The 24,307-nt window shown below is 34.4% G+C and overlaps 2 protein-coding genes across 7 annotated transcripts in view; one reads left to right on the top strand and one right to left on the bottom strand.

Moving 5' to 3' along the window:
* The window catches only part of CCN6 (cellular communication network factor 6), a 16,799-nt gene extending 9,122 nt beyond the window's left edge, over positions 1-7,677 (top strand). Inside the window, exons 4-6 of the mRNA XM_064360366.1 lie at positions 2,527-2,769; positions 5,911-6,104; positions 7,347-7,677. Coding sequence (XP_064216436.1) covers positions 2,527-2,769; positions 5,911-6,104; positions 7,347-7,628 — 719 coding nt within the window. The 3' untranslated portion in view covers positions 7,629-7,677. The remainder of the gene's footprint in view (positions 1-2,526; positions 2,770-5,910; positions 6,105-7,346) is intronic.
* Positions 1,520-24,307, bottom strand: TUBE1 (tubulin epsilon 1). 6 transcript variants are annotated; one of them, XR_010336644.1, is made up of 15 exons: positions 24,195-24,307; positions 24,031-24,104; positions 23,348-23,400; positions 20,992-21,049; positions 18,272-18,387; positions 16,778-16,899; positions 15,184-15,371; positions 14,797-14,972; positions 13,075-13,215; positions 11,081-11,221; positions 10,232-10,406; positions 5,892-9,899; positions 4,090-4,287; positions 2,435-2,682; positions 1,520-2,332 (listed from the first exon to the last, which is right to left on the bottom strand). XR_010336644.1 is itself a non-coding variant. In XM_012438448.2 (12 exons), the coding sequence occupies exons 1-12, from the start codon at positions 24,217-24,219 to the stop codon at positions 9,741-9,743; spliced, it is 1,428 nt and encodes a 475-aa protein (XP_012293871.2). In that variant the 5' UTR covers positions 24,220-24,307; the 3' UTR covers positions 5,666-9,740. The 6 variants fall into 6 exon arrangements, 1 of the variants encoding a protein (XP_012293871.2); XR_010336646.1 differs by having other exon boundaries at positions 1,520-2,682; positions 5,892-6,031; positions 8,147-9,899; XR_001105083.2 differs by having other exon boundaries at positions 1,520-2,682; positions 5,892-6,031; positions 9,401-9,899.

Here is a 24,307-nt window from a genome sequence, read left to right as displayed (position 1 = left end):
ATAGAGTTGCTAGGAGGATCAGATAAAATAATGACATAAAACATCTAGCACAATATCTGGTATTCAGTAGGTTCTCAAAAATGTTATTTATTGGAATCCTATAAGGAAAACATGACCTATCAAACAATGGCATTCAGGACACCCATTTCCAAGCTGGGCAGGTTATTTCATTAACCCAACAAACACTTAGTGACCATCCACTACAGAGCCAAGCACTGTGGCCAGCAACTGAGGATATGACAGGGAAAAAGTGATACAAGCCTTGGCCTCAGAGAATAAAATATTAAGGTGCCAGATCTTTCCATAGTAGTTTCACACAAAATGTGATGAGACTTTTAACAGAGCATAGCCACGAGGATAGTAATAGGGCTTATCTATAACTGGGACACCAAACTATATAGGGTCAAATCTAGCCAACAGCCTGTTTCTGTAAATAATGCTTTATTGGAACATGGCACGTACGTTAACATAGAGTCTATGGCTGCTTTACGATGGCAGAGTCAGTGGTTTTGACAGACACTTTCTGGCTTGCAAAGGCTAATATGTTTTCTGTTTGGCTCTTTATAGAAAATTTGGTGATCCCTGATTAAGAGCAATGTTTTAAAAACTTTCTGATCTGAGGACCCCCTTTATAGTCTTAGAAATTACCTCTTTATACTCTTAGAAACTTTATACTCTTGGAAATTAATGAGGATCTAAAGAGCTTTTATGTGGGGTTTATCTGTTGATATTTGATGGATTAGAAACTTAGAAATATTTACTAATTTAAAAAGAATAAACCCATTGCAGATTAATAATAATATGTTTTTATAAAAGTGTATAACTTATTTTCCAAAGAAAAGTTTAGTAAAAGAGTGTCATTGTTTTACGTTTTGTTGCAATCTCTCTAGTGTCTAGCTCAATAGAAGTTAGCTAGATTCACATATTTATTGCTTTTTTCAATCTGTTACTATGTGTTTTTTTGTTGAAATATGTGAAGGAAATCTAGCATCACACAGCTATATAATTTGAAAAGGTAGGAATTTTTAAAAGGTTTTTCTGATAATTGTGAATATACTTTTATGTTTATTGATATTATATTAAAACTTGATAAGTGATAGTGTCTTAAAAATTAGCTGCATCAGAGAATCTGAAACCACGTCAATGAACTTTCAGCTCTGTGACATTAAAATGCATTGGTCTATCCAAGACCCATTTGAAATAGATCTTTTACTCATGCATAATTTTACCATTCTATGCATTATTTGGAAAATATGTTTACTGTGATGTAGAGATGTCCAAAATATTGATACACCTAATTTTGTAATGCTAAAAAAAATCACATTAATATCATCCTCATCAGAAGAGTCTACATATTGGATAAATACAAAGATTTCAGTGATGGATACGAGTTTTCCAAAATTCTAATTTTTCCTTGAAATCTTGAATTCTCTCACTGGCAAAAAATGCTATCACAGTTGTTTTCCTTGAAGTGACAGGCTCATTTTGCTCATTAAAAAAAAAAAAGTTTCCAAAATACTCAAGTCTGAATAACCAGTTTATTGTCAGTCATTTCTTCAAGTAAATTCCTACTAAAAAAAGTGGTTAGTTCAGCTCACAACTTTACCAATGACATAGTTCCTTAAGTTTCCCTGAGACAGCTATTTGCTTAAGTTTCAAGACAGCTATTGCACTAGAATATTCTATGTATATTTCCTATTTTGTCACATAGAATACTAAAAAGACTAGTACTTGATAATTACGAGTTAATAAAATTAATACTTTTTACTATGCCATAAAGGACATTCTTAGGTAAAACTCCCCCCGACCACTTTTAAAGTATAAGTACTTGCAAGGAAAAATACAAGATTACCTCTACAGTGTGATTCATGCCAAGGCACCAGCAGTTTAGCCATGATTGCTTTTGTACCACCAGTGCAAATACCAACATGGTGAAAAAGGCCAGCCACACCTTAGTATTTGGAAAAGAGTTTTGACCTTGCAGGTCCCCTGAAAGTGTCTTAGGTACTACCAAGGGGTTAGAGGACCATACTTGGGGAACAGCTGATCTAGAAGGTCAAGAATACCTCTCAGAGGAAGTGAAACTCTCCTATAATCTCTTAACAAAAACCATCAGTACTTTGCAGTTCCACAGTTAACTAAGTTATAGTTTTTTCAGATATTATCCTGTCTTTCTAAGAATATATCCTAGCCTATTGTTGGATGTCTGGGAAAATCTGTCTCACTAAGCATCAATGTAGCTCAGATTTATTATCAACTGCTATACTTACAGTGATTTTGCAGGGTCTTTACTTGGTCTTAATTCTGGAAGTGACCATGTGGGGTTTATAGCCTACAATATAATGAAAAAGGCTCATTTTAAAAACCTTTCTACAGATGTCCTGTGAGGGAGATTCCAAATGAGACCTAAGAGGTTGAGAGCTATACTTCATACAGGAGATAAGCCATTTCTTCTCAGGTTTATAATTGGAGGTCCAGACTGTCACAGGTTATGGCTTCTTTGATATTGCTCTTTTCTCTTTTCAGACCTTGTAGCTGTTGGATGCGAGCTCAACGGGGTACACTATCATAATGGCCAAGTGTTTCAGCCCAACCCCTTGTTTAGCTGCCTCTGTGTGAGTGGGGCCATTGGATGCACGCCTCTGTTCATACCAAAGCTGGCTGACAGTCACTGCTCTGGAGCTAAAGGTGGAAAGAAGTCTGATCAGTCAAACTGTAGCCTGGAACCATTACTACAGCAGCTTTCAACAAGCTACAAAACAATGCCAGGTGCTCAAAAGTAGAGCTATTTTTCATGTATGACCATGGTGGTATTCTTTCATGTTCCTTTTATGTACCATAGGTACTCAGTAAGTACTTATTGATTGGTGGTCAAAGTGAGATACAGTTTGAGTATATCATCTTAATCTTTGTCTCAGACAGGGATAAATGTCTGAAAAGGAAATTTTATAATGTTTTAGAATTTTCTGGCAAAACATTTAAAAACATTTTTAAAAGATCTACTAGATCATGGAGCTCCTCTAAAATCTTACACTTCTGCTTATTCCCAACCTTTTCTCAGGAAAATTGACCAGATATTGTTCACATGCACCCTGCAACAACTTATTTGTATTGTTCTATTATGGGCAAGAAATTTGACCATCCACTTCCCCAAATTTTAAATGGCAACCCAACATATTTGGAACTTGTAAATATATTATTTCTAAAAATAGAAAACTGGTAGGAAGTCTTTTCATTCACTTTGAAATTGAAGCTCAATTACTAATCTTTTTCTCTAACACACACACACACACACACACACACATTTTTAAGTAGGTTACCCATGTATGTATGTACTCAGAAAAATGAAGTGTGACTCTTCATTACTCATCTTGAGCACCTGGCCATTTGCAAACAGTTAGCTTAAGTATATTCATAAACCTTGTATTCTGGTCTGTTCTAAGTTAGCATTTTATTTAAGCATCGGCATATTTTGGGAACAGGAGTTTCAAAACCACCAGCAAATAAAGTATAGAAGAGGAAGGACTCAAAAGGGGCAACACCGAAGTCTGGTTCTTGTTCACATCTGTGTTCTCAACCAGAATCAAGAATGCCTTTTTCTTAAAGTTTAGAGCTTAGTGAGAGTTGCCATGGAAATACAGAATACTTGTAATGTTAACAAATCATAAGTTCACTTTTATTATGTGGATATTTAATAAAGGCAACTATAAGCATTTTAGGTATTTTAAATACCTAAAATGAATTTTAGGTATTTTAAATACCTAAAATGAATTTTAGGTATTTTAAATACCTAAAATGAATTTTAGGTATTTAAAAACTAACTCTATGAAGGGAATATCCTCAGCAACTCCAGTTTTGTCAGTTAATTAGAAAAAAAAATTACCAGGTTGTGGTGAATTTGCATTTGCTACACATGTTCAGTTGACAGCATGACACTACTAATGCTCTAAAACCTCTCAAATTATAAGCCATATCCATATTTTTTTTATTTTTTCAAAATATACAGAACAGTTGGTTTTCTGCATTGGATCTTACTGATTCAATATAAGGCTCTTAGAACCCATGCATAAACTTCCCTGGAAAGATTACCTTAGAGCAGTTTTCCACAAGTAAAGCCCTTTGGATCAAGTTCAAGTTGGTCTCATCTGAGAATTTAGAGCAGTTCAGTGGATTCACTTTGACCTTGGTTGGGAGAAGCATCCGATAGTCAGTCTTAGTATTGTTAGTGCTTTGTCACGTAAAACAAGAAAATCTCCTGAAATGTTCTCTGGTATTTGAGATTTAGACCTAGATGTGTTTCAAAGGAAGAATATGTTCAGTCTAAGGTCTCTTCTTTGCTTAACCGTGAAATTATGTTTATGGCCCACACAGGAATTTGGCTTTTAAAATTAACCACAATGATAAAAACACATACTTTAAGATATATTTGTGATGGTAATTTATATAGTCTCTAGTTGGAATCTAGCTTTTGCTAGGTCAGTATGAAGCATGCAATGACATAATGCCCTCATGCTTTTTTCATTGCTCACCAAACACTAAGCTTTGTTTCAAAAATCTCTTCTAGTTTTCTTGCTTTTTAATGAATGTTAAACTCCTGAACTACAGCTCTTGGTTTAACAAGTGGGATTACTGCAACACGGTAATCTAACCTGCCTTTATTTATTGCAGATGCGTGCCAGGCTTCTAATCTGCTTCCTGCATTGAGGTCTTTAAACTGTTGTCTACCTTCCAGGTATCTTCACGTTTCTACTTCCTCTCCCTCAGTTCTATGTGCAATTGTGACAGATTCTACTGTAGTAACACTGAAAGCAGTATCATACCATCAATTCAAAGATAGCACATACTTAAAAGAGACTATTTCCTATGAAAAAGGCATTTTTTTTGAGTCTTTTTCAAGTTTTAAATGGATTTTTTGAAGCAATATAGCCAGAATTTTGCTATGCAGACTCAAATCACAACCACACTCCAAAGCATCCATTTCAAGATGCACGTTAACTTTACGGAAATGCCTTGAGACAATAAGTCAGTATGTAGTTTGCTTAAAATGAGCCAAGGGCCTGATTCATTTATAACAAAAAGCTCCCAATGACCTTACACAGAAATGGGAGAATTATTATACTCTCTTATATTCTCATTATTACCCTCTTCTATTTCTCCTTAGCAGTAGACATTGGAGGGGCTCTATCTACTCACTCACTGACCCATCTATTGATCCATTCATTCTGTTTTTTCATAAGTAATTTGAAATCATAGCCAATTGGAGAGTGCCTCGGGCCTGACAACACAGGGAGTATGAAATTAAGTTGAATGAATGAAATGATCCATTTGCAATGACTTTGTATATAAATGATTATTTAGATAGTTTAGTTCAGTGTAATATTACTTAGTTTTCTAAAAGACTAGATTAAAACAAATGGAAGAAATCTGTCTCATTGATAGTCTAATTCTCAAACATAATTTTTGTTTCTTAGATTTTAACATATCATGAAAGTTAACATTAAGATCACACTGTTCTGATCAATATCTCAAATTCCTTAATTTTCATTTCAATGTCTGTTAAATGATGAGGCAAGAACCAGGGAAAAGACAACTTATCAACAAGAACATAAGCTTACATTTAGTATTCAGAGGACAGGCTAAGCAGAAAGATGCAAATAAGTAAATCTCAGTTTTTCAAAGATAAAGTATTTTTATTCCTCCTTAGAGATTAGACTGTAATACTTGATTGAAAGGTAATTTCGGGATTGGGAAAGAGGGAGATAGAATGATAAATTAGACCATCAGCTTCTTTTATTCTGAATTACATTATATAAAAATATTCAGATTTCTCAAATATTGTTAAACATGATTAAAAATTATCTATTTATACATTTATATGTATACATACATACTTTTCTCCCTTTGTTTTAGATTACAGAAATCTCCCACTTATTTGGAAAAAAAAATGTCTTGTGCAAGCAACAAAGTGGACTGCCTGCTCCAGAACATGTGGGATGGGCATATCTAATAGGGTAACCAATGAAAACAGCAACTGTGAAATGAGAAAAGAGAAAAGACTGTGTTACATTCAGCCTTGCGACAGCAATATATTAAAGACGATAAAGGTAAATTTAAATAGATTTTGTTTTTTTTGACACGGAGTCTGGCTCTGTCACCCAGGCTAGAGTGCAGTGGCACAATCTCAGCTCACTGTAACCTTCGCCTCCCGGGTTCAAGTGATTATCCTGCCTCAGCCACTGAGTAGCTGAGATTACTGCTAGGCACCTGCCATCACACCTGGCTAATTTTTATATTTTTAGTAGAGATGTGGTTTCACCATGTTGGCCAGGCTAGTCTCGAACTCCTGCCCTCAGGTGATCCACCCGCTTTGGCCTCCCAAAGTGCTGGAATTACAGCTGTGAGCCACCATAGCTGGCCAAATTTAAATGATTTAACTTAATTATAATTCAATATAAAGAGATTCCTGAAAAGCAAGTATGTGTGGGTTTTAGAGGGAGGGACGGTGTTTAGTTCTTCCAAAAATAAAATCATCTCATTATAATGCTTAAAGTCAAACTATTTCAGAGGAAAACAGATATTAATCTAACTGCAACTTGTGGGGAAAATATTACTAAACACAGCAGATTCTAACTTTTCTATTAATGAAAAGACTTTGGTTGCTACCCTATAATTATGAAAGCAGGGATTATGAACATTGTAGAAGTTCTAATCTTAGCTATATATCACTAACTTGGGAGGAGAGCACACTGTTTCCAAAATGCTATATGCTTACATAGCAAACTTGCTAAAGCATTATGAGAAAATATTTACCCTAAGATTGTTTGGTATAACTAGAGCTGGTCCTACTTCTTGAACTAGGCAGGATGTCTGTCTAAAAAATAGTAATTTTTAGAAATGTACAAAATCCTTCCTACCCTCAAGTTATTCTCTATCATATTAGCAAGTTGATGACTCAGTTTTAAAGAGATTAGGATTAAATTATTCATCTATCCATCCACCCAAAACTGGGCTGTGTTATGAAAGTTGCTAAGTCTTAGGTAGGTATTTAATAAGGCCCCTTGATATTAAACAGAACAGAAACGTCTATTGTGAAACTGAGTAAAGAATAGAGGCAAAAAACATTAAGGTGTGGGTGTTATGGTGGAGTAAAATAGAGAGGACAGACGTCTGGTGAGAAGGGGATCTTATGGGCAGAGAAAAGAGAGTGCTGGAAATCACTATGGAACAACTTTTATTAATGCCTCCAAATAATTTTATTTGTGCCATAAAATATTCTACATATTATTTTTCTAAACTATTGTAATAAAATTTAAAGAATGACTTCTTAATTTTATGTATCTTTTCAGATCCCCAAAGGAAAAACATGCCAACCTACTTTCCAACTCTCCAAAGCTGAAAAATTTGTCTTTTCTGGATGCTCAAGTACTCAGAGTTACAAACCTACTTTTTGTGGAATATGCTTGGATAAGAGATGCTGTATCCCTAATAAGTCTAAAATGATTACTATTCAATTTGATTGCCCAAATGAGGGGTCATTTAAATGGAAGATGCTGTGGATTACATCTTGTGTATGTCAGAGAAACTGCAGAGAACCTGGAGATATATTTTCTGAGCTCAAGATTCTGTAAAACCAAGCAAATGGATGAAAAGTAGTCAATCCTGTCATATAATAAAAAAATTAAGAGTATAAAATGGTGGCAAATCTTTTTGTTTAAAATAGTAAGAATGCCTAGCCATCCTCAGATCACTATATTTAAGGCATGAGAAGTTTTTAAAAGAAGTTCTCCTAAAAATATATGTAAAATTTGAAAAACTTAAAAATTGAACTCATTTCTAAAATATATCCTGTAATTACATAATACACAGACATTTGGTACCATCTAAGCGTTTTGTATATGAAAAAATTATGCAATTTACAAGAAAATATTTTTTAAAAATAATCTGGAATACTTGCTGAAGATGTGTAAAAAAGCATACTAAATTTTAGGCTGGGCGCAGTGGCTCATGCCTGTAATCCTAGCACTTTGGTAGGCTGAGGCAGGCGGATCATTTGAGGTCAGGAGTTTGAGACCAGCCTGGCTAACATGGTGAAACCCTGTCTCTAATAAAAAAAATTACAAAAATTAGCTGGTGTGGTGGTGCATACCTGTAATCCCAGCTACCTGGGAGGCTGAAGCAGAAGAATCACTTGAACCCAGGCAGTGGAGGTTGCAGTGAGTTGAGATCACACCACTGCACTGGTATGGCAGAGTGAGACTCCTTCCAGGGAAAAATAAACAAGCATACTCAATTTAAAAAATTTAATTTATATTTGACAATGTAGCCTAGGTGTCCATTAGTTGATAAATCATTATAGAGGCACATGAGATTCTAGATTAATTCCTGAACAGAAATAAGATTAAGCTATAAATATATTTATACTTTTCATTGCCTGATGTTGAATATCAGTTTCTTTTGGAAAGGAGAAAATGCAACTTTTCTGGCCGTTGTTAACAACGGCAAACTAAATTTTTTTATATCAAATATTGCAAAAAATTAAATATCCAAGACAAAGACCAAGAACAATATCATTACTTTGCAAAGAAAAGAAACAAAAGAATAAAACTTAAAATTAGCCCGTGGATCTGAAGTATAAATTGTTATTAAAAATACATTAATGATAAGGCTAGAACTGAAGATTACAGTAACTGGAACAATTATAGCCATTTATTGCAAAATTTGGAAGAAGTTATCAAGCTTAGTAATGTTCTGTTCATTTATATAAATGACATGCAAAACAATAACAAGTAGCACTATTTAAAAATATGGACATTTATTATAAAATCAACAGGTTTGATAAGAAAGCAATTATTTTAAAAGTTTAGGCCAGGTGCGGTGGCTTACACCTGTAATCCCAGCACTTTAGGAGGCCAAGGTGTGCAGATCATGGGGTCAGGAGTTCAAGATGAACCTGACCAACGTGGTAAAACCCCATTTCTACTTAAAAAAAAAAAAAATACAAAAATTAGCCGGGCACTGTGGGGCATGCCTGTAATCTCAGCTACTCAGGAGGCTGAGGCAGGAGAATCACTTGAGCCCAGGAGGTGGAGGTTGCAGTGAGCCAAGACTGGACTACTGAACTCCAGCCTGGGCGACAGAGTGAGACTCCATCTCAAAAAAAAAAAAAAAAGTTTAATGCAAATAAATTTTGAGTGTACAAATTAGGATCCTTTTGAGCAAACAAGTTGTTATCTAAAGAAGAAACAAAACCTCCTTAAAAGTTGTAATAAAACCTATGCCTGAAAAGTTAGTGGATATTACACGGAAATATTTATATTGTATTCTTCTACTCCCAGTAACTACTTATATGGAATCAGGAGAACTTAAATAGAATATTAAGATATAAATCATAAATACTTACAAAAAATATATCTGTGCAAGATTTTTATTGAAGACATCAGTGCATAAATGCCTAAATATGAGGCTATAAATATAGCAAAATATTCAAGAACTCTGTTCTTTCAATTTTAGAAAAAGGGACTTTGCTGAAGAGAAATGTTTGAAGTTAAGGTACTAGGATTCACTAATTGCACGTATTGGTATTACCAACAAACTGTGATTAAACAGAACTCACTCTTTTAGACAAAAATATTTCCTGAAAATATGAAAAAAAACCCCTGGACTTGCCGAATCACAAAAATGCTGAAACAGGTCAGAAAAAGCAATGTGAGATTAAGAAAGTATTTTTGGGGTTTTCTTATTTACACAGCTATGCTTAGTCTGGGTAAATCTTGCACAGGCATGTTTTTTGTGGCATCCAGTTGGTTATATTCCTGTATGAGTGCTGATAAAGATGACACAGCTTCTGTGAAACAGCTTTCTTCCATCCCTTCAACTTGTAGATAGTGATGAAGGTGAGCCTATAAATTAAAAAATTTGGTAACATTTACCATTTCAGGAACTTTAATACGACCTATAACTATCCTATAAGGTAACTATTCCTTATTAAAATTGAGTTCATTCAGCTCTACATTTGAAAGAGAACTTGTGTCAAATTGAATAAATCCTATAAACTCATGAAATTTCTCATTTAGAGTAAAAATAGTACAAGTAAACCTCTGCTCTTCATTTATAATCAGTACAACAAACATAATAGAAAAGATTACCCTGATTTGTAATAATGTAATTCTTAAGAACATATCTTAAATAGCCAAAATTAACACATACAGTTACAAAGGGGTATGATAATTACCTTTTTCTTGTAGAGCCTCATGAATCTTTCCTTCAGTTCCATGAAGGTGGGCTTCATACATGTGTTATTTGCTAAAGCTAATAATGAATGAGAATGGCCCACAGGAGGTATGGAACACAGGCTGGTCTTCCAGCCTTCTTGATTCCAGGATACAAATTGTAGAGATGGTTTTAATCTGAGATAAACAAACAAACAACACACACAGCTCAAAGGTAAGAACTAAGGGACTAAAAATGTCTGCCTTATTATTGCAGCTTATATTAGTCAAGCTAGAACATTATGGATGGTATCATTCTAATTTCTTAGTTTACAAGCTAAGTTATCTATTTTTTACCATTGGGAGTAACATGGTATAGTCTGATAGTGAACTAAGAGACATTTAATAGGGGAACATTAAATGTGATGGTGATTCAAGAAGCTAGAAACTCAATCCTTAAGATTAGAATTTAGGGATACAAAGAAAAGAAGGTATTATCTTCCTTACTTTGTAATTCAACAGAGTAGTTTTCTTATACACAGAATTAAATAGTAAAACAAAAATCAGAAGCAGCAGTAGCAGTAGCAGTGCCGGTGGCAGCAGTAATAAAAATAGTATCAGCTACAATTTTCTGAACACTTTCATAAAATAAAACGTCTCATATATCATTTAATACTCCTAAATAAAAACTATGTACTATTATTATCCTTATTTTATACTTGAAAAAAACAAGGCACAAAGAGACTAAGTAGTTTGTTCAAGGTCACACTTTAGTAAGTGGCATTGCTAGAATTTGAAGAGCAGCTGTTGACTACTATGCCACACTGTCCCAAGCAGCACACACAGATTATCTTTAAAAATATAAAGCAAACCTTTCAATATTTCTGCGAAGATCTGAAATTTGTACATTTCCTCTCACCATGAGCGCACAGGCGAGGTAAAGACTGTGTTTGGGGTCTGCCCGAAGCAGCTGGTGATCTTTACTAAAGGCATCTGAAAACATCTGATCCAATCTGCAACAATGAAAGAGTCATTGTCTATATAAAATATTACTTCTTTCTTCTACGTATAACTGTAAAATGAAGACAGTCCTCTATAAATAAATCACACTAAGTATTATACTAACAAAATATTAGATCATATATATTCTAAAAATATTAAATAGCTATAATTTTCTTGAAGCAATCTTGATGATAAATATGAGAAAAAAAATCATATATTTTCTTTTTTCTGGGGGAGAAAAGCTTCTGCAGTATATTGGTGATCTCAGGTAGCTAAAAAATGTTGACTGTAGCATTACTGAACTCTAGGTAGTACTGACTTTTGAAACTTGTATCATTATTACTTAGTTCAGTATACCTTATTTATTTCATAGTATCCAAATTATTAAAAGTAATTAAAAGCCTATAACATTAAGACGATTACTTTGTAAAGTATATTATATCATAAATTAGTTAACAGTAGGAAATTTTCAAAGGACAATGTGATGCTCTCCTATAAAAGACGAAACTCCATAGTAGCGCTCCTAAAAGCAGAGACTTTTAACCTAAGTCTTTTAACCGAAGGCTAAAAGACAAAAGAAAATAAAGGTGACTGACAAAGTTTATATCTAACAATACACAGACTCCTATGCTAGCCTGATGGCAATGGACATTTAATGATCACCATGTTGCATACACCGTGTATGATGCTTAACTTGTTAAGGTCATCAGCATCCCATGCAGAAAGGGAATTCTATCTATTAGTTGGCAATGTGGTAATTTGCTGTTGGCTTAAATAAAAACTTAGCAATATCACTTGTGACATTCCTGAAGTATAGAATTATCTTGTCAACTTTAATTATAAAAAAGAATCTTTAATTTAGTTTGCTTTAAAAATTTTTTAAAATTATTTTTAATCTGTTTTAGAGACAGGGTCTTGCTTTGTTGCCCAGGCTGGAGAGCAGTGTCACAATCATAGCTCTCTGCAGCCTCAAACTCCTGGGTTCAAGTGATCCTCCCACCTCAGGCTCCTCAGTACAGGTGCACACCACCATGTCTGGCTAGTTCAAAAAAATTTTTTTCTGTAGAGACAGGGTCTCAGTATGTTGCCCCAGCTGGTCTTGAACTCCTGGGCTCAAGTGATCTTCCCATCTCGTCCTTTCAAAGTGTTGGGATTACAGGTGTGAGCCACTGCACTCAGCAATTTAGTTTTCACTTTCTTATTTACATACTGTCCCCTTACAGAGTTCGGCAAGACCTTTTCCCTCAGTCAACTGTGAATGTCACTGTGCAATTTTCAATCTCATCATCAGTGTATATGCTAAGAGTATCTTTCAAAACTACATTTTTTTGTTAAATATACTGATGAAATCTTTATGCTTAACAATGACACACAATTATAAAGCAAGATGTTCTGGAAAACATACAGAGTTACATCTGAAATCCTTCTATGGTGCTGGGCTGTGATAGTAGCTTTAAAACAAACTCTCATTTAATCTAACCAATAAGTATATGAGGTAAGTACTATTTCATTTTTACAGATGAGAAAAACTAAGAAAGTTTAAGTCACTTGCCCAAGGTCCTGTAGCTAGTAAGTGACAATTAGGATTTGTTTGTCAGACTTCAAAGCACTTTTCATAAGCCTACAAATTTAATCATTAGATTTAAGTTCAAATAGTTTAATACTGATATTTTTCAACAATTACTTCTAAATAAAGATGCATTCATCTAATGGGAAAATGGCTGTCATTAACTGCATTTCATATACTTCTCACAGATAAGATGATACAATGAAATAACTAGAGTTATTGCAAATTTTTTTCTCTTAAAAATGTTTTTTAAAGTAATTTGAGGTCTCTAAAAACAGAAACAAAGTTACACCTTACCTTCTAGGAGGAATGTTAACATCTGCCAGTGTATATAGAGGTGTTAGGCTTGACACGAGATAATGAAGCTGGGGAAAAGGAACTAAATTCATGCTGATTTCATTAAGGTCCATATTAAGGGACCCTTCAAATCTTGCAGAGCTAAAAAGTTAACATTAAAATAATGAGAAAAATTTTAATTTTAAAATTATACACTTCAAATGTAGCTCGATTTATTAAGCAGGTAGTTTCTCAAATTCTTTTGTATACTGTTCTTCAGTGCAAACACGTTTTTCTTCCATATAGTGAAATTTAGTATCATGAACAATCATGTATAAAGTAAAATATAACACACAACATCTATAGTAATTTTTTTTTCTTTTTTTTGGAGACAGGGTCTCACTCTGGTTGCCCAGGCTGGAGTGCAGTGGTGTGATCTTGGCTAACTGTAACCGCCACCTCCCAGCTCAGCCTCCCGAGCAGCTGAGACTACAGGAGGTGTATACCACCATGCTTGGCTAACTTTTGTATTTTCTATAGAGATGGAGTTTCACCATGTGCTCCAGGCTGGTCTTGAGCTCCTGGGCTCAAGACCTGTATTTTATATACTTGAGCCTTGGCCTCCCAATGTGCTGAGATTACAGTCATGAGGCACCATGCCTGGCCCTACACTAATTCTTGTTTCTGGATTATCTAAAGTGTAACCAATATACTATTATAGTTGCTCATTACACATATAAAAATATCCTAGTTAAAACAAACTTTATATTTGAGTTAAACACATACAGGTCAATAATTATTACAGAAACAACTAAACGCCTCAAGGGTCTATAATCTAGAATGTAATAATGTCAAAGCAATCTCTGATACTAAAAAGCCACAGAAATCTTTTGGACCTGCTAATAAGGAGGCAAAATTAGTTGGTTTAAATGATTAGGACATTCTACAGCTACAAAATGTTTAATTTTATCTAAGTGTTTCTGCCTGAAGCAGCTGGTGATCTTTACTAAAGGCATCTGAAAACATCTGATCCAATCTGCAACAATGAAAGAGTCATTGTCTATATAAAATATTACTTCTTTCTTCTACGTATAACTGTAAAATGAAGACAGTCCTCTATAAATAAATAATCCACACTAAGTATTATGCTAACAAAATATTAGATTATATATATTCTAAAAATATTAAATAGCTATAATTTTCTTGAAGCAATCTTGATGATAAATATGAGAAAAAAAATCATATATTTTCTTTTTTCTGGGGGAGAAAAGCTTCTGCAGTATATTGGTGATCTCAGGTAGCTAAAAAATGTTGACTGTAGCATTACTGAACTCTAGGTAGTTACTGATTTTTGAAACTTGTATCATTATTACTTAGTTCAGTATACCTTATTTATTTCATAGTATCCAAATTATTAAAAGTAATTAAAAGCCTATAACATTAAGACGATTACTTTGTAAAGTATATTATATCATAAATTAGTTAACAGTAGGAAATTATCAAAGGACACAAAATCTTTTATATGATATCTATCAATATTGCATGGAGCATATTGGTGAAATGCTGCTTTGGAGTTCTAAGAATTAAAATTCTAGTTGATCACTCCAAGAAAAGAAAATACAAGACAAAATAAAAACAGAAGCAGCTCCTATAATTTAGAATAACTAAAAAATGCTACTACAAAAATTCAAAATATCACCCAAAGCACAATAAATGTTTTTGACTATCCCTGGACAGAATTACCTTGTTAGATTGAGCAGCAAATTTGCCACAATGTTGTTCATTGCATCAAAGGGCTTCTTATGACACTTTTTTAAAGCCTCAGAACTTGAAGTAACCAGACTCTTTGGCTTCACAGTTGTACCCAACTTTCCAGAATTCACCATGAGGTCGATTTTGCTAATGATGTCAAATAAAGACTTTTGAGGGAAAAACATTGGAGAGAAGCTATTAAGAAGAGGGGATGTAGATGATAGTCCACTAGGAAAGAGAAAGAAAAGCAATTTAAACTGATGTTTTCTCTGAGATATGAAGGTTGAAAAGTGAAGAGAATGTTTCATATAAACACATATACATAATACAGGACTAATAAATATAAAATTTATCCAAAATTCCAATGTAATTTCTTACTTGATTGTCAATGGGCAACACACAGTCGGCATGCTCATTAAGTTCCTTCATTGCCAAGATGCTATTATAAGGTGAGGTTATGACATCATCCTCACCAGAAGGATAAATAGAAGTTACAAATCTGTATACTTCTGGGAATTCATCTTCAAGCATCTTTAAAAGAAAGGTGCCAAGTCCAGATCCTGTTCCTGAGGATTAAAATATTTTTAAAAATTAGCATAAATGATTCAGAATATAATTTTGAGGAATTTGAAACCTTATTTTTTTTGAGACAGGGTCTTGCTCTGTCACCCAGGCTGGAATACAGCAGCATAATCACAGTTCAATGCAGCCTTGACCTCCTGGGCTCAAATGATCCTCCTGCTTTCAACCTCCCAAGTATCTGGGACTGCAGGGATGTGCCACCATGCCTGGCTAACTTTTTAATTTGTGTAGAGACAGGGTCTCCCTATGTTGCCCAGGCTGGTCTTGAACTCCTAGGTTCAAGCAATCTTCTGCCTTGGCCTCCAAAGTTCTGAAATTACAGGCATGAGCCACCACATCTTGCCAGAATTTTTTATTTGTAAAAATAATTTTTAACTTATTTCTGTTATTATATAGTAACGAATCTAATTTTGGATAAGGAAATGAAGGCAACATTCAGGAAATGAAGTCCTGAATGCCACCTCTGGCTCTGACAGTGAGTTTGGGAGGGCTGTCTATATTTTACTCCTTTTCATATTTAAGTTATAGCTATATAATGCCACAAGAACTAACTGCACATGCACAAGTAAAAAAATTCAACTATGACAGTATTCAGTCTACACTTGATATTAAGCAATTTAAGAAAACTGGACAACTTTATTGTAGTGTCTATACAATCTTAACAAGGAAAACTATCATGTCATGAAGCAACTTAAATACTGAGTTAAAATTGTTTACAATTAAGCACATTGACCTCAAATTTCAAATATTTTCAAATATGAAACACTACTTATTTAAAAGCAGAAACTCTAGGAATCTCATTAAAGATAATTTTCTGACACATAAAGTTATATTTACATAAATTCAGAAAATTTTCAGAACTTAAAACTGGAATCCTCTAATCTGGTTGTTTTTCAAACTGAGTTGTGAACTATTAGGGGGCTATGAAACTAATAAATAGATTAATACCATTGAGACAAGAAAGGTTTGAAGGTAGTTAAAGGGGATTGATATCCTTTGGCAAGCACACATTATGAACATGTCAGAAATGCTTCACTCTAGGAAACAGGACTGTACAGGCAAACTCTGAGGACAAAGTCAGCATTCCTCAAAAGCTCATACATCCTGAAAAGTAGCTGAATGTTCTGTAAAAGAAACTAAAGGTAAAAAAAAAACTTTCCAATATAGTTCTTTTGACTCTTAAGAGGGCTTACATTAACAAAACAAACAAAAGAAAAGTGACATAATTCCACAAAATTTTAAGATAAAAAGGTGTATGTTTATATGCTCAAACCATACACACTCTGAATAGTTCCATCTTTAGCAAGAACAAGTCTAAAAACAAGACTTACGTTTGCAAAATGAATTCCCACTTTAACACTGTTACAGGCAAATGAATGAAAAATTTTACCTCCTCCCATGGAATGTATTATAAAGAAACACTGCAAGCAATCACAGTGCTCTGCTGACTTTCTGAGTTTCTCTAAAATTTGGTCTTGGTAAAGACTGCCGAAAACTTTGTGACCCACAGCCCTGAAAATAAAAATATAGATTTAAAAAAAAAATCCTTGCATGTATTATTTTTCGATTTTATTAGTTCTAATCTAAATAAAAGGATTTTAAACAAATTTGAAAAGTATTTTTATTGAACTAAGTAAAAATCTATCTTGTTTCCTGTAAATACATCATACAATATCCTGAAGATACTAGATGGAAAACTTAACAAATATTCAATATCTATAATCCTCAAATATCTGGATAAGTAAGCTCGTTAGTAATGAATATTAAACTATGATTTTCTAAATTTACCTTCTCAACCTTTCTCTTAAGGTACAATTCCAACAAAACAAGATTTCACTTACATAATTTTTCTTCTCTCCATTTAAGGTAATTTCTGAATTGTAGTGGATTTTACATATTAAAAAGCAAAATGTGGCAAACTACAGAGACACTGAAAATAAAAAATTTTCAACAAACCTATTCTGGTTTCATACATGAGAAAAAAATGGTCACAACATGTTATTAGATAAAATGGCATATAGTAGAAATTGATATTCATGCAGCTCTGCAAGTCTTTTCAGTTGTCCAAATTTGCAAATATCATTATTATGAATTAAAACAAAGTATTTTCCCATAACATGCAGTCAGATATAACTCAAAAGCTACATATAAATTACACAACAATTAGGGAAAATGCAGTTAGGGGGTCAGGTGGGCTCACTTACTAAGTGACTGGTTCTCCCCAGATAAGTCTCTGGGAACACAAGATTCAAATTTATGCTTTAGTAAAATTATACAATATTCCACATTATGTACCTGGGGGACTGGCTGCAAATAGTGAAAATAATGAGTATGAGAGATTTGCAAATAACAGGGAGCTACTTAATTTCTAAAAAACAGCAAAACAGTCTCAGTGTGAATTCCCAAGTGATCACTGTTGATGCTTTTTTTTGCAGTAAAGAGACCATTATATACTCAAGGGTCAAAAGAGCCTCAGGCTCAGCTTGAATGCTAGGATACTGGTCTGGCTTGCATCTGTATCAATTCTGTTACAGCTGACCAATTGGACAACTTGAGAGCCAGTCAAATAATATAGATAAGAGTTTATGTAAGTACTTAAAACATTTGTCACTATTGAGTGTTCTTCAAGAATCAATTTATAAAAAGGAATTCAGCAAATTAATTTTTCATAATTCATCTTTTTCTTTTAAAAAGTTAGAAGAAACTAGGAGTAAATACAGGTGGCTTCCAAGCATTAAAACGCCACCATTTATTAAGGTGGTGGGCTTAAAGGCCTGCGGCAAATTGCATCTTATTTCATATCAGCAAAGTCTCAGAATGAAGGAAAAAAGATTGCTCATTTTTTTTTCAGAAGACATTCAATTTTTACACTGTGTATTCTCACCAATTATTTCCTGAGCCAGAAATATCAGTGATGAGCTGATTCGTATCAAATACATCTCTCAGTGGTCCCTGCAGAATTTCATTCACTACCCCTTCCTCCATATCAATCAAGACAGCCTGAGAAAGAAAAATAAAATCTAATTAGTGTATTTTCCTTTTAGAGTTATTCACTCTGTAAGTGAAAATAATTTATGCACTGAATATTGCACTGTTCTCTTTATAGTTTAAGCTTAATTAAAAACTTTATGCAGAATCTGTTGTAAAAATTAAAAAAGAATTCCACTCTGTTTGAAAGGTGGAATCCAATTAAAAAATGAATTCTAAATTCTTTTATTCTACTCCAAAATGCCTAGTGGGGGAAAAAAGACCCAAGAATAATCCCCTCAATGAATTTTCAGGTCTCAGAAATTTAGAAGGCAACCTTAACCAGAACAAGTTCTCAAAAAATATAGGATGCATTAATGTATTTGCATACTGGGAACAATCATGCTGCTCTTTATGAACCACAGCCCAAAACTGTCCAATCTGAATGAGTAAATTTACCACTATGTGCAAAGCAAAGACACTGGATAGATGTCAAAAATGACAATATGGTCCCTTCTCCCAAATAATTCACAATCTAATTCTTAGCTGACATGACCAAAAAACCCATACTCCTAAGAAGAAATGAGAATATAAAATACAAAATTAATTATAGAAAGAAAAAAAGATGAAGGAAATATAGTAAAATGTAAAGCAGGGATAGCTTGGCAGTAGGATTATATGTCCCATTCTCCTACTTCCCTATAGTTTCCATATATTCTACAGTGAGGAAGAAGAGTGAAAAGTAAACTAAATAAAGTTAAATAAAAAAGCAAAACTGAAACAAATTCTGAAATAACCTTAGGGTACACTAAAAAATGATTTGTTAACTCTGTTTCAATGTCACAGAGAAAATGCTTGGTTCATGGCTTTTAGTTCTGTGACCATATAACATTAAGCAGTTAATTTAATCATTTGTATAATTAACCATGCTACTTTAAGATATACAAATAAAATAATGTAGCAGTATATCATAAAGACTATAAAACTATGTCTTATAAATGTGCTCCTTTATATAGAGCAATCATATTCATCCACAGGACTGTGTCCTTTTCATACACAGGACTGCATAGGATTACGTTCGGCAATGTTAGGTATTTTCAGGGATATTTCTGACAATATGCAATTTTGACCTCAAATGCTGACTTTAACACCTAAACCAACCAAAGAGAGACTTCACTGTATGGGTAAATTGTAGTACTACAAGTCGTAAGATTAAAAAAGAAAAATAAATTAGATTATACTGGTCTCATTCCAATATAGATTTATTGAGGTATGCGGAAGATTAAATGTACATAAATCACACTCTCAATTACTCTACTATCTGGCAAGGGAAGCAATATGCAAATACAAACTGATATTCAGGTACCTCCTGAAATGAATTTTGATACAATCAACACTGTCCTAGTCACTTAACATTAAAATCCTGACATAACTCTTCCAGACCTTCCTTAGTTACATCAGGCCCTTGATTTTCCTTTGGAAATTAAACTAAACTTTGGGAGAGTATTTTGGGTTCTTCACTTAGGTATCCAAGGTCTGGAGACACAGATGTTCCAGGATTTGATGTTTGTACTTCCTTTCAGAGCTACCTGGCTTTCCCCTGAGTATAACATAAGATTTACAAAATTCTGACTATTTATTAACCTAAGAAACTGAACACAGTGGAAGAACCCAGGCACCAAGTTATCTTGTGAAGCCTGGACTCTTCAGTGATCACAATCACATAACACCAAGAGCTCCTAAGGAGAAAATGGAAGAGTACCTTCACAGAAAAAAAGTCAAAGGCTACAAAAGCACACTGATTTATTTTTTCCTAATAGTGTTTCCTCCACCTCTCAATCTGTTCACTGAAAAGATTCAATTGGGAGTAGTCTAAGAAATGTCAGTCTCTTTTTCTCTAAGATTTGTATTGGGATATCAGTTCTCTCTACATCATGAAGTATACTGTGTTAATTAATTAACGTAACAGCCTGCAAGCACATAATTTTTGCCCTAAATTTTATTTTCCAAGGACATCAGAGATCGCAGATACAAGGAGATGATTCCCAGATGTCACAAAACTATTGCACACTAGTCTTTCAGCTACTACGCCAGGTCTGATCTTTAGCATTGCAATTCCTTCCATAACATTTAAACTTCCTTTTCTGTTACAGTCAAAGATCACTGATCAAAAATCAGAAAAAGTAGTTACAAAGAAACAATCACAGAAATATTGTTGGAATGATTAAGACTGTAAATATGGGCTATGAACCTGAAGTAGTTGGTTCAGGAGAACTCACATAGTTAATGGTTTTTATTGACTGCAATGTGGCTGATTCCATGTTTTGTATTGGTAGTAACCTTGATGCAAATAAATCTTCCAATATATTCGAATAAAACATTAAACTGCTCCTTTTGTTATCATTTATCTAGACACTATTTCTTCTGAAAAAAGGCTACAGTGTTTTTAAGTATGGACTTTTCTCCCTAATGTGCTAAGCGGACACAAATGTCTGCTTAGTTATATTTAAATTAAACATGGCTTAGTAACTTTTTTCTACTTTGAAAAGTTTAAAGTTTCATTCTCATGATAGTCACTGAGAACAGTTATTTAAAAAATACATGCAATGTAAGAATCCAAGCATATATGTATCTTACTCGTGCTTTCAAAGAACATATCTTTCCCTTGGAAATACTTCCACCATCACCAACCACTCTGAAAGGTAAAAAAATGAGAAAAGGTCATAAGATCTTCCATGGCTAATAGTGCTATCAGGTAATAAAGGTAACTTCCATTTATATAATAAGACTGTTTATAGGCCAGGTGAGGCAGACACAACACCTATTCCTAATCTCTTTCTTCCTTGCTTACCTCCCATTAGGCTGAAAAAGTGAAATACTTACTTCCCTGTCTTTCTTTGTAGTTAGGGCTGGCTATGTAATCCAGTTCTAGCCAATGAGATAAAGGGGAAGTATTCAGGGAAGCTTTTAAAGAAGGACTAGATGCAGTTTCTATCTTCTACCTTTTTCCTGCCTCAAACATAAATATCAATGTGATTTTTGGAGCAGAGACTGCCATTTTATAGTAATGAAGCAATAAATACAAGGACAAAAAGCCAACACACTTATGGACAGCAGAACAGTATATAGTATTAGGTCTTTGAGGCATTTCTTTAAAACTAGAAAATGATTTCCAGATTTGTCTGTGAGATAAATCGATACGTTTACTGCTTAAGTCACCATTAATGTGGTTTCCTATTGCAGCAAAACACTCAACAACTGATATACTGGTATTTGCTATTGAGTATCTAAGGCTGTTCTCAGAATTTCACGTTTGAAATAAGTTGCCAAAGTACTGAAATCTAACACAGTATATGGGTCAACAAAGACAGTTCACAAGACAGAATATATGAAGGGTAGCCAATTGCCAGGCCGAATCCAACTAGCTGCCTGTTTTCCTAAATAAAGTTTTATTCAAACATGAACACACCCATTCCCTTATGTATTACCTATGCCCACAGTCATGCTACAGAAGTGGTGTAAAAGACTTTATGGTTCACAAAACCTAAAATATTTACTGCATGGTCCTTTACAGAAAACGTATGCCAACCCATGCTGTAGGTAAATTCCTATCATGCTATTAAGAAGGTATAAACAATTGATAAGAAGAGTACACAAAGATGTGGTCTTTTGAAAAAGATTTTTTGTACTAAGTTGTGGAACAGATGCCGAATGTGTTGATAGTACACAGAAAGAAGTGCAAGATGCCACAACCCTTCTTGCCAAACTTACCGGGAAAATAATAGTGCCCTCAGGTTAAAGTATAAAACACACAGAGTAGATAAGAGTGTAGTTATGAAGAATCACCTTATGAAGAAAGAAAAGCTCCTAGGCTGAGTCTCAACCATGTAATACTCAATGTAAGCAACAAGAAGTAAAGAGGTGGGCGTAGGAACTTAGCAGGAGAATCGCCTGAAAGGAAGTATTACAGAGGCAAATTTGAGTCTCCTAAGAGAATTGAGAGGTGACGATATTCTGGGCTACAAGTAAGTGGGAATCTACAGTCTATATGGCAGATATCTCCATAAAATAAAGATAAATGATACCAGCCATTAAAGTAATACACCTAACTTCCTGTGCTCTGATTCCATGGTCACCAAGCAACCTCTGATTATTACATAGCTTTTCAGGTAGATTTCCTACAAGAGATAATGTAATGTGGCTATGAAGAAAAATGAGAATTTGGTTTTTGGTTAATCTGGCTCTACTGGAGAGCAATGAACCCATCTCAAGATGCCAATGACACTTCTGAGTTTGCAAGCCAGAGCCCTTGACAGACTGTGGAATTCACCCAGGAAGCAGGGACTAATTTACTTTCTCTAGAAGATAACTGCTCACACACCCAGCCAATTATTTTAAACTAGAACTGATATACCTATTGAATTGAAGCCTGATATTAAGAATATATTTTTCAGTTTAAGTTTGCTTTATGAAGTATTTTGAAAATGCATGAACTTAATGATTTGATTGATATTAAAAGCTTATGGACATATCCTGAATGACAACTTAAATTACTCTTCCAGATAAAAGATATATGGTACTTTCATATATATCTTTATTAAATAAACAAAACAATCCAACAACTGCTTGTCTCCTTTTTAAGTATATTTTTATTCTTACATCACATATGTAAACAATTACATTTTTCTTTTAAAAGTTAGTTTTTACTGGATGCATTAACAAGATGCCCTCTGGGAAAATTACAGCTTTCCTTTAATGAAACTTATTTCAAGGTTAAGTTAAAAGAAGCCACACTAAAGGGAAACCTGTTGTCTTGTTCTGCACAATAATATGAGAGTATTAATAATCTAATAGAATAAATATGCTTTCAATAATGAAACAAAAAAAGACAACTTCGCAGCAACTGGCTATTTTTATTGTCCTTTAAAGAATTATCTCCCAAGCGACTGAAACGAAAAGTATCACACCGCGACAGACTGTAATCCCATCTTACCTGGTATCCACATTCCTAAAGAAGCTGCTTATTGCCTCATCATAAATTCCTTTCTAAAAAGAAAAACATACATTAACAGCATTTAGGTTCTGCTTCTTGCCCAAACCAAGTTCCTTCCATTTTAATAATCTCATAATACTATAAGGGCTAGGATGACGCTCTGATAAGAAAAAGCAAGTATCACAAAATGCTGAGCCTCATTCTTCCCAATCTCCTTAGAAGAGTAAACGCCATGAGATCTACAGATACAGTTCAGTTCAGCAGGGGGTGCTAAACTGTATACAGTCCTATAGGACTGCAGAACAGGTCCATCAAATGAGTGTTCTCTGGATTCTTGGTGATCTTTTTAAAAGCTGACTGGTTAAATTAAGGAATACAATAACCACACGTGTTACCTATTTTACAAAGTACTTTCCCATACACAATCTCACTGGTCTGCCACGAACACTAATAAAGAGGAGACCCTGAGAATTAGAAAAAATAAGACTAACGTCTTCGGTCAGTGTTCTTTTAGTTTAGTGTGTGTCTGGCAGCAACATGGTTAAAAACCAGTATTGTTCTTTACTGAGAATATCCCATGCAACTTAAATGGGTCAGATGAAAGCTCAAATAGAGTATTTCCTGCGTGGGTGTTGGAAGACCTCGCTGACAAGAGAGAGGGGCTCGCGGCGGCAGGAGGGTACCTGGTTGACCGCAGCGTGCTCTCTTAGCGCCAGGTCCCAGAAGCAGCAGCCGATCTGGTTTCCGCACTGGCCGACTGCGACCAGAGAGGAAGGGAAGAGAAGAGGACATTAGGCAGGAAACAAGGCATTCCGCGGCGACTCTCTACCCGTCCCGCGCTACTCACCCTGTACGACCACTGACTGGGTCATTCTGGAGAGCGGCCAGCTCGCGGTGCTTGCGAGCCGCTGCCGGTTTCTGCATTCCGGCGCAACGGCTTTCTCCGAGGAGGCGGCCGTA

The sequence above is a fragment of the Aotus nancymaae genome, unplaced genomic scaffold (assembly GCF_030222135.1).
Source record: "Aotus nancymaae isolate 86718 unplaced genomic scaffold, 86718_ANA_hifiasm-v0.15.2.pri h1tg000040l, whole genome shotgun sequence".
NCBI classification, from domain to species: Eukaryota; Metazoa; Chordata; class Mammalia; order Primates; family Aotidae; genus Aotus; species Aotus nancymaae.
The sequence above is the reverse complement of the archived record's forward strand: the minus strand, read 5'-3'. Positions and strand labels throughout refer to the sequence as shown.

Coding starts and splice junctions, on each gene's coding strand:
- TUBE1 (XM_012438448.2), bottom strand. CDS start 24,219: ATGACCCAGTCAGTGGTCGTACAGG. Junction 18,388..20,991: donor TATGTTCTTTGAAAGCACGA/GTAAGATACATA, acceptor TTTCTTTCTCAG/GCTGTCTTGATTGATATGGA. Junction 14,973..15,183: donor TGTTGCCCATTGACAATCAA/GTAAGAAATTAC, acceptor TTCCCTCAAAAG/TCTTTATTTGACATCATTAG.